The sequence below is a fragment of the Pholis gunnellus genome (assembly GCF_910591455.1).
Source record: "Pholis gunnellus genome assembly, chromosome: 5".
Taxonomy (NCBI): Eukaryota; Metazoa; Chordata; class Actinopteri; order Perciformes; family Pholidae; genus Pholis; species Pholis gunnellus.
Genome location: NC_136531.1, coordinates 3,911,702 through 3,922,572, shown reverse-complemented (window position 1 = coordinate 3,922,572; position 10,871 = coordinate 3,911,702). Strand labels below are relative to the sequence as shown.

The window sequence follows — 10,871 nt, the reverse complement described above, 5'->3', positions numbered from 1 at the left end:
GTTTTTGACAAATAAAAGGTTTGTTAGGAAAAGCCCACTCAAGAGTCTAATTTATGATTTCTTTTCACGTTATTTCTTTGAAGAATAATCCCGCTCAAGATGAAGTTAACTGACTGATCACTGAGAGGATCCCAGACTGCACAATCTTGCAGGTTCCACTGAAATGTTACTATTAAAAGGCCTTCAAGCGTTGTAAATGGGTCAGTTTCTCTCGAGTTCTGGAGTAGAAAAATAATCCTGGACGAGTCGATCCGCTGATGTCGACAGAGCTGAACCCCGAGGCCTTCAGGTATCTGTGCGTCGTTTCAGTTCGTTCACAAATAAACTTTCTTAAAAACGTCTCTAATATTAGTTTAAAGGATCTTCAAATATAAACCACCAACAACAAAAAGAATACTTCTTTGTAAGCAGAGAAGAAGAGAAACACAGGAGGTCACAGCACTTGGAAACGCCACGAGGCCTGGTCTTTGTAGTCCAAACAGTCGGAGGCGTTGAAGTTGAGTTTCCAGGCCGAAGCCGCCGTCTGCTCTTTGTAATCCAGACAATCTGTGGAGTTGAAGGTGAGGCCGGGCGCACTGTACGCCTGGTGGTGGTGCGACGGGTGGTGGTGATGGTGGTGGTGCCCTGACGTCTGGCCAATGTGGTGGTGCGGGTGTCCCGACATGGAGCTGCCGGTCATGGGGCTGAGCTGGTGCGGGTGGTGCGGGTGGTGGTGGGAGTGCATGGGCGCCAGGTACGAGCCGCACTCCACGCCGCCGAAGTAAGAGCCTGAAGCCGAGGCCGGGTAACCCTGGCTGTACGCCGCCGCCGTCTGGCCGTAAGACACCGGGTAGGAGGGCGTCCCCCCGGTGCCGGAGGACGACACGGAGCGCTGCATGCAGGAGGCGCTGGTGGGGGCGGCGGGGTCGGGCATCGCGACCGGCGCCGGGGCCGGGGAGATGGGCGCCGGGCTCCAGATGGACGACACCGGGGCGGTGCCGGAGGTAGAGGTGCTGATCAGACCGGGACCGCCGAGGCCGGAGGAGACGGAGGAGGACGTAGAGGAAGACGTGGAGGAGGAGCTGGAGGAGGTGGAGCTGGACACCGCCGGCGGGGTGAACTGGCCGCTGCTCTCTGAACCGGTGCTTTCTCTCGCCGGAGACGACTTCTTCTTCATCGGTTTCACCTTGGCGCTGTTGCTGCTCTGCTGCTGCTGCCGACACTTGGCTCGTCTGTTCTTAAACCAGACCTGAGGAAGTAGGACAGGTCAAAAGGTCACACGTCGGCTGGGTCAGAAACCAAAAATAAAGCCCCAGCCGAACCAGACGGAGCTGGCAGGAACTAAACACCTTTCCTCTAACACAGCCCTACTGAGGCGCTGTGGCTCTGACCTCTGACCTTTACTGCTGGCTGCAGTTCATCAGAGACTCTTTTCTGTGGATGAAGACTCTGCTAAATGACTCCAGCACCAAAAATAACTAGTACACGTGTGGAGCTTGTGAATCTGTGTTTCTTTGAGAGAAAAAACATTTCAGCACAACAGAAAAAACACACTTTAAAAGGGTCAGTTCACCCAAAATAACAAACAAAACATATTCCTCACTTAGTGGCATCTAGGCATGCAGATCATTGTGAGGTTTTCAGGTTTCTGCCTCCACCTCACAGTCTGCAATCTATTGGTTTTGTGTTCAGGGACACAAATTGTTTTTGTGTTGCTCAGCACAAATTAATTTATATTCATCAATTAGGATCCTTTTTCTCGTGGTGTACACACAACTTAAACGCTACCATGTGACTATGCAATTGACAGAGCCGATGGCGTCATATTAAATATTGAGAAAGACCACTCATAGTGGGCGGGACTGGAGGTGAATGGGTCCAACAAATAAAGGACTTTTCAACCACGAGGTTTTTAATAAGTGGTTTTAGTACGTAAGCCTAACATTTGTTTGTAGCTTAATGTCGTCACGAAAAGTAATGGACAATTCTCTTGGCTCAGCACTAAACCAGTCGATTGCATTTTCTTACTTGACAAACTGCCGTGAGACTGTGTCGGTATAACAGAATTTAGTTTACAGTGCTAAAGTACTTTGTATTTTAAAAATCAATTTTGTGAATCAATGCCCCTGTTATTCTGGATAATCCACAGATCGGATGATACACACTGTTCACAGCTTTCAGGGACTATTTCTTCAGTGGAAAGTAGTTCCAAACAGGGACACATTGTGGAAGGAGACACTCCGACATAAATATAAAAAAATCTGGAGAAATGAAATGAAAACTATCTGTGTGGTGAGACATCACGAGAATACATACATTTATGTTTTTTAGTGATTTCAGTGGACTGTCACTTTAAATCCTGTTGTATCTTGTACTGAAGCAAACACAGTGCCACAACCTGTTCAGTAACTTGTCCTCAATTAAGTGATACTTACATAATAAGAATTTCACAATCATATATTTGTCTAAGTAAATGATTCATATTATTAGTAAAAGTGCAGCATGAACTGAGAAGACAATGTCTGAGTGAAAAGATGCAACTCTTCTAAACCACAGTGTGTTTTATTAAATAAAGTAGGATCACCAATAACTCCATGACAAAAAGACTTTCACAAACATTTAAAAATAATGATCTGCACTTTGAATATAATGTTCCAGTATTTAAAGTGAACATAATATTTTCTATAATGGAAAATGTTTTCCTATAATTTAATTGTTAAAAATAAATGAGGGCTGAAACTTGCAGTGGGACTAAAACTGAGACGTTTAAAAACAACAATATGCTTCCATAGAAATAACAACAGCACTACTACTGATACTACTGATAACTGGGCCTGTCAGAGGTGAATTAGTAAATGCTCTGGTGGTAAAAGCGGCCTGTCAGCAGCAGCAGAAAGCAGAGAGGCAGCAGCCATGATTGCAGCTTTTAAGCCCAGCAGAGGGCCGCTAAAGCCGGGGACAGGAAACCTCTCACAGCCTTTTATAAAGAAAGCTCCCCGCATCCAAAGCCCAGCCAAGTTCTCCCCTTTGATTAAAGACTTGTCTCTACTCGATCATAGGAGCTGAACTTTTTCTTTTTACACTGGAGCTAATCGTGCAGAGGCCTGAGGTGAAAAACAGAAAGTTCATCAGAGAGTGGCACCAACACCTTCAAACCTGAGCTCAGATGCATGAAACTGGTCCAGGACACACTGTGTTAGTAAATAATGAAAATATCTGCTTCCAGGAAACTCGAGCTCCGAATGCTTTCTGCTGTGACCTCAGAACTTCTTGCACTTCTTTACTTAGTTTTACACCAAACGTTTTTAGAAAGGTTGTACACTCATAACACTCAGGTGGGATGATATTTGATAAACATCTTGCAGATTAAAGTTAGAGGAAACTCCACTGAATAATCCACAAAGTGTATATTTCCCCTTTCCTTCTAAATGAAGTGTAAACCCTTCACATTAAATGTCCCATGACATCTCTCTCTGACCTGCACTCTGGACTCCGGCAGGTTGATCTTCAGCGCCACCTCCTCCCTCATGAAGATGTCCGGGTAGCGCGTCTTGGCGAACAGCGACTCCAGAATGTCCAGCTGCGTCCGGGTGAAGGTGGTCCGCTCCCGGCGCTGCTTCCGCGGGTTTCCTGGAGGAGGAAGAAGAAGAAGAAGAAATTGTTAATTACTTTGTCCAAGACACAACTTTAAAATCCCTCCAAAAGTTAGAGACTGAATCGTGTCGTGCGCTCGAAGAGCTGTCCAGTTTTTTTATGTGTGTGATCATTTTACTTTTTAACTTGCGTCGTGTCTTCGATGTGTTTAATATCTTGTGATTATTCTTTTTTTCCACATGCAGACGCTCAATTTCCCCCGCGTATTTGGACGTTTCTTTTTTTAGATTATAAAACATTTGGGACTTTCGAAAAAATAAAATAATTAGCAAAAATGTAGCGTTTTTATCATCATCATTTATCAAACGTGATTGGTAGACGAGAGTAGAAATAATACAAATTACAACATAATTGTGGCCTCAAATGCACCACAAGCAGAGAAACTGAGAGTTTAATATGATGCGTAAAACAATTTCCCCACCGCGATAATCACACACTTTTCCACCCATCCTATAAAAGTCACTTTTAAGACTTCAAAAGTATTAATTTAATTCGCTTTGTATTCGTTTATACCAACCAGATACCCAGAGCTAGTACTGCGCGATATACTTTAGCAGCTGTGTATAAATATTAGAAATAAACTCTGCAGCACATACAAATAAAAGCGCAGAAATATCTTTATATTTTGGAGAACCAACGTTCAGGGATGTTATGAAACGCATGATCTAAAACTCTGGCCCCGTGTTGATTCGTTGGTATTTAAGTGTGGCCCTCACAGGGCGGTGTCTCGTGCTCCGTACCGGGGTATCCCACAGACGGGTGGAGCAGGTCCATGGCTCCGCTCAGGCCCAGTCCGTTCATCCCGTACGGGGCCTGTTTGAGATAAGACATCATGCTAGAAGTGCGGAGGGGAGACCGGGGTCTGGACGGACGGAAAGGTGCGGAACTCCCGGTGTTTGGGTCGGCTCCTGCGGGAGAGGAGAAGCACGAGGAGTGAGTCATATTCAAATGCGTGAATGCATTATAAAGCCTATAAACTACACATCACTTGCAGCAATACAACTTTCCAAAATGCAGGCCTATAAAATCCACATAGACTTTAATTTCTCTAAACTATTTTTTTTTAAAACACAAAGAAATTCTATGTAATCAGATTTAAAGCCGCACTATATATAAAAGCCCATGAAGCCTGCCATGTAATGTGAATGCGAGCTTTTTAACAATGAGTAAAACACAGAAGAACCCCTCTCACACTGTTATGCAATCATGAAAATGTAAATGATCCTGCTGATAGTAGATAAAAACGTTTGCGTTTTACATTTTGGGCGTTTAGAATGAAGTTTGAATTCCTAAATCACGAACAATGGGATTTCACAACATGATGAATCGCCTCGATAGTAACCTTAATTTAGTCATTTACGATACGAGACAGAGAGAGGAAACCAAATCTGATTTTATAGAACATAGCTTGATTTATGGGGGAAATATGTGTTAAACTCTTTAAGTCTTTAGCATGTAAATAAGGGACGTGAAGGCCCAGAAGGAGAAGGACTAATGCTTGCATGGCTGTTAGGGAGTGAGGGGGGGGGGGGGGAACTACCAGCTGTTTGATTAATGTGAAATAAAGAGAGACACCAACATATCACTCGACTCTGATGTCACAGGAGAAACTGTTATTTAAAATGAATATTAATAACGCTGCTGAACACGAGCTCAGTGGTTCCGTGCAGCAGACGGGACCGTGTTTTAATGTGTTTTAAACGGGCCCGTTATCGCTCAGATCTTCATTACGTTTTCATTAATTCAATAGCTCACAATTAAATCGACCTGTGGAGACACGCGGTTAGATTACAGGCCACTTGAGATTTATTCTCACCTCCGAATATCAAAGTTCGTCTCCAGTAGGATGTATTCACGCACAGACTTTCTGACTGTGACATCAGACCGATGGTGCGATGAAATGTAGTTTATTTAAATGTTTTACTTGATGTTTCCCCCCCAGTAAGTGTGTTATTATGTGTTACAATTCAAATGTTGAATATGTGTTTTATTCATGTGTTGGACTTAAAGTTTATTATTTGCTTAATATTCACGTGCTGACTTAAAAGCTACTTTTGTTTCACATGTCCTTAATGTTGTCTATTTATTTACGACTATTTACTGCAGTTATTTATTTTTGCTTTGGGAAGAGGCCTTATAAAATGCATACACTAAATATCATATTACACTTTAAACACGGTAAAACAAACACGTTAAGTGTCACAAGATAATTCTAAATAAATAACTGAGTATGTGGAATACAAAGAAAGTGGTTTAAAGCAATATTTAGAGAATGAAAAGAATATAATAAATACAGATATAATCTCTCTCTTTAACGAATTGATCTCAGAATCAATACGTATCCTGTTACTTGATTTACTCTTCTGCAGAACTTCACCCATTAGCTGCAGCTTTAATAAACGGCCTTAATGATTAACTGTTAGTATTAGTGTAACACAATGTATTTAGATAAGAATTTCCATAATCCAGCGGGTCCTTTTAGCAGGTAAATGCTCTGATGGACCTGAACTGAGGCGTTAACACTCCACATAAAGCATTACTTATTTCCATAACCGCAGGAAGGAGCCGAAACACGCAATGTAAATGCGTCGAAACTGTGTGCAAATGAAGTCCATTACAATTTAGATTAGATCTACAGGGCGACAATTAGCGGAGTGGCTGTTATCAGCGCAGAGAGCGGACAGGAGTCCGCGGGCTGAACGGAGCTGCAGGAGGATAAATACAGCTAAATGAAGAGAAAGCCTAATTAAAAAAGGTACACATTATGAGGAAGAACACCTTTAATGTGAGGTAACAAACAGTTTTTATTATTTATTTATCTCAGAGGCAAAACCAATAGATTATTTCTAGAATGTATTTAAATCTTTCGTATTTTAAGTAGTTTTTTAGTCTTCAAAATATTATGACAGCCTCGTGTTGAGAGCTTCCAAAACACTTAAAATAAAAACCAGGTAATAAAAAAAAAAAAGGGTATATAAGATATAATGTCAGTAATGTTTGCAGTCTTCACCTGGTGGAATACTTCACCGTAAATCAGAAGAAACAAACGGGAGAATTGAAATAAAACCAGGTGAGTCTCACCTTCTTCGGGCTCCTGTTGTTGTGTTTAAATCCTGTTAAAAGTCAAACCAAAGAGATCCAGAGCTCCACAAATATCCACATGGAGGAAAAAAAAGTTTGTTGTTGTCTGTCAGAATACAAAGCAGGTTCAGCAGCTCCGCGCGCACCTGTTTCGATAACTAGAAAATTAACATTTCAACGCAGGAATAAAATAAAAAAATAAAAAACCACCGTAGCGTTGTGACTCTTCCGCGCGCTCCTTCTCTCTCTCTCTCTCTTCCTGCCGGCGTTGACGGACGGAGATTGATGCTCGTCCTCGGAGGCTCTCGCGCCTCTATGAGTCAAGGAAGCATGCGGGTCCGCGTCCTGCGAGCCAATCACAGCGCTCCGAGGCTTTTTACTGGGGGGGCGACGCGGACGGCCAATCGGTGCGCGAGCTCGGCGCCGAAACGCCCGCCTCTTTCGAATGGAACGCGGCAGCACGTGACACGACGGATCGGCTCTCGGTGTCAGAAAGTTGAAGGAGAATCGGCCCGGCTGCCATTGCGGCAAGAAATGTTCGATGTGGGCCGCTTATTTTAGGACGAACTGGTTATATTTAAGAGTAATAAAGGAGTCTGCGTTAAAAAATAAATAAATAATGAGTTGTTTGATTTTTAACAAAGAAGTCTTTTTATTTGGCCTTTGAAGAAAAGACTAATTAAAAAGGCAAATTTGAGTTTTTTTCCTGCCTTGTCAATAAAACAATAAATATAGCTTTAACAGTTAGCCTAGCATTACTTTTTTAGTTCATAGCCAATTAAGGCTTTCATCAGGCCCACAACACTCAGTCCACATTAAAGTGTGTTGCCCTTAACTTGCTAGGCCATTGATATTTTATTAAATTATTATTATTATAATAAGCTACGGGATGAACAACCCTCAACCAGCTGATTAAATTCAGAAGAAATACAGAAATATTGTTAAAAAATAAACCCAATCATTTCAAACAGCTGCTGATTAAAGCAGAGCTGCTGCTGTCATACATTATTTGACTTAAATCTTTGAATTAAATCAACACTGAGAGGATCATCTTGTAAATCTATTTTTTTAAGTCTCCATTGATAGACACATAGTTAGGTACAAAATGTATAAAGGTCATTTCATAATAATATAATTTATCAAATGCAAAGTCTACATGATGTCAACAATACTTTTGGCAAAAATAAAATCTAAATGACTACATTAAGGCAGTAAATAATTTAACTTTCAGGCCTGAGAACAAACAGCTTATGAATTGATGAGAACAGCCTTGTGGTGGCTTTCTGAGGCCGGAAAACACGTGATCAAATTAAAAGAAATGAATTGTTGTGTTGAAATCAGTATGAACATGTTGGAAATCTTTTTTTTTTGGTCTCATTTCCTCTGCGCGGCCCCGGTGATTGGCTGTGAGGCCGACGGCTACAAAGCCAGTGATTGATCACAAGTATCAAGATATCAAATGGACGGAGTCATTGTTGATGTGAGGGTTTTTGGGGGTCTAATCCCAAATTGCAGGAGTATTTTCTTAATACTAAGCCCGTAAATCCAGGGATCAGGCAGCCTAAAGAGGTGTGTGTGTGTGTGTGTGTGTGTGTGTGTGTGTGTGTGTTGGAGGTGGTGGGGGTTAAGTTTGGAGAGGCTTCTCGTTTGTGTTGTCGGCCGCTTATTAAAAGCATGATGCATAAAATCCCAGGGTTGTCAGAAAGAATGCTGCAGGAGGCTCCGGCCAGGCTGCTGCACACTTCATAACAATACAAAAACACAACACACACACACACACACACACACACAACCTGCCATGCAGACACAAAACGGGGCGGAAAAGCCCTTTAAAATCAGCTGACAACAGTGAGTTTGTCTGCAGCTCAGCAGGCAGGTGAGAATGGGAATAAAAGCCCACATGGACCAGGAGAACCAGAACACAGTCCAGGACTCTGATTCAGACCCATGAGGAGAAGGATGTCGCTCCACCGGAACGCTCAGGTAGGAGAACTGGATCTTTCTCCTGTTATTTATGAAGTGTTTGTGGTTTAACATCATTTGTTTTTTTAAAAAGGGCAAAATATTCTCTATTAGGTTTGAGTAAAGATGTATCGGCCATGTTTGAAGTGATGTCATTTCACACAGAAATAGTAAAACACTGTTTCTTCCTGTTATGTGATAATCTGTAAAGAAAAATGTTGTTTTTAAATATTTCTGATTGTCTCTCTGAGTTTAGATCTTTGAGGGGATTTCTCACATTTAAGTGTGTTGGTGGATGTGCAGCTCTGTTTTTAAAAGGCATTTCAAATGACAGAATGCAAATATTCATAGATGAGTTAGGAGGATATTCAGTTATTAGGGGTGACATTGACACTAAAGCTGATCATCAACCAGAGTGGAAATTTGTAAAAACAATAAAGAAAACAAACCCGGGTACGAGTGTGTTTTAAAAGGCCCCCACATGTCTCGACAACTGTAAAAGTATTAAAAAAAGTCAAATGAAAGACACGATAGTTGGTGATTATTAATTCAGATATTGTCAGTGTGCACGGAGACAAACTGATCCAAAGCCCGTCGCTGTGACATTAGAGGTGACAGGACGGTGACGTACGATGGAAATAAGCCTCCGTGTGATGACGCAACATCCTCTTCATCACAACAACCGTTCTACAGTCTGCAGACCCATTTATTTAGCTTAAGAAGTAGTAGAACGTCATGTTAAAGTATTTTAAAAAGACCAATTTCTAAATGTTGTTGAGTATTCTGAACACAGAAAGTTGGAATCACAAAAGTTTGATTTTGTTGTTGTTTGTTTGTTTCCTTTAGTAAGAAATACAACTTTACATGACTTCTGGATTTTTGCTATTGGTTGGAAAATAGAAATGTAGAATGACTTAAAGAAGTTTAGTAGAAAATAAGTGGCAGAACTTTGTCTGCGTCTCTCTCTCTCTCTGTCTGTCTGTCTCCCTCTCTCTCTCTGTCTCTCTCTGTCTCTCTGTCTCTCTCTCTCTGTCTCTCTCTCTCTCTCTCTCTCTCTCTGTCTGTCTCCCTCCATCTCTCTCTCTGCATTGACATTTATGGAGCGGATCTGTTGCTTTAACCAGCTGCCACATTCTCTGTGCATCCGACATCTCTGTGATGAAGGAACTCGGCTCGGTGGAGCTGACGGAGCGGATAACAAACAGCAGCTCACCTGACTGTTGTCATCTCACCTGCACACACGAGGGAAAATAACGTCAACACACACTGGTAGGAAGCAGAGGATGAGTAGAAACCCCTGAGAGGTGGAGTCACATGATACTGAAATTCAAGGGGAACAGGAAGTAGAGAGGAAGCTCACATATGATCTATTCTTCAGATTTTTGCAGATTTTTATTGTGGTTTCATAAAACTGAATCAAGTTTTAATAAGTTCACAGCCTTATTGCCATTAGCAGCATTGAAAAATATATATATGTGTATGTGGTCTGGATGGAGAGATAAATATGACATTGGCCTTTTTCCCCTAATTTCAAGGGTTTAAAAACTCAATGTGCTCTAAATGTAAACAGTTATAAAGTTTCCCTCACAAACCAAACGCTATGAATAAGAAGTCATGTTCAGCCAGTAGATTTCTGGTTCATTTGTTTCTTAAACGAGCTGAGAATCAACCCTTTAACCCCAAACCTCTCTTCATAGCGCTGCCAAAGTGTGCAGCAGTTTGAGTTTATGATCCAACTTAAGCTCAGATGGTGTGACAGGCTGCAGGCCTCGACATCAGTTCATAAAAATACATTTTACTGTATCAAAAACAAAGATAGCTGCAAGGTAACTATAAATGTTTCTGGATGTATATTCTTAGACCCCAAATTCTCCAATGCGCAAAAAGAAAAGTTGGAAATTGTCTCCTTAACTTCCACTAAACCTACTGGTCATTTATACTATTATCTTTCACCCAACCGGTCCCTTCAGTCACCCATATTTTATAATAATAATAATAACAGTGTCTTGTTTAAAGGGAAACCAGCTTTATTTAACGTTTAAGGTTCATCATCAGGGACAGGAGACGTCTCAGCGGGCACTATTCTTTACATTGCTGTTGTGAGACAGACACCTGAGGAGCCGCAGCAGGAACAGGAAATGAGAAACGACTCGTCATTCAGTGTCAAGTACAGTACGGCCTGCAGCGAGTCCTTT

The 10,871-nt window shown here is 41.7% G+C and overlaps 1 protein-coding gene across 1 annotated transcript; it reads right to left on the bottom strand.

Annotated features, from left to right (window-relative positions):
• Positions 1-433: 433 nt before the first annotated feature.
• Positions 434-4,470, bottom strand: LOC306695455 (homeobox protein OTX1-like; the record flags this gene model as incomplete). Its single annotated transcript, XM_079158700.1, has 3 exons — positions 4,374-4,470; positions 3,458-3,609; positions 434-1,228 (listed from the first exon to the last, which is right to left on the bottom strand). The coding sequence occupies exons 1-3, from the start codon at positions 4,465-4,467 to the stop codon at positions 434-436; spliced, it is 1,041 nt and encodes a 346-aa protein (XP_079014826.1). The 5' UTR covers positions 4,468-4,470.
• Positions 4,471-10,871: the final 6,401 nt, after the last annotated feature.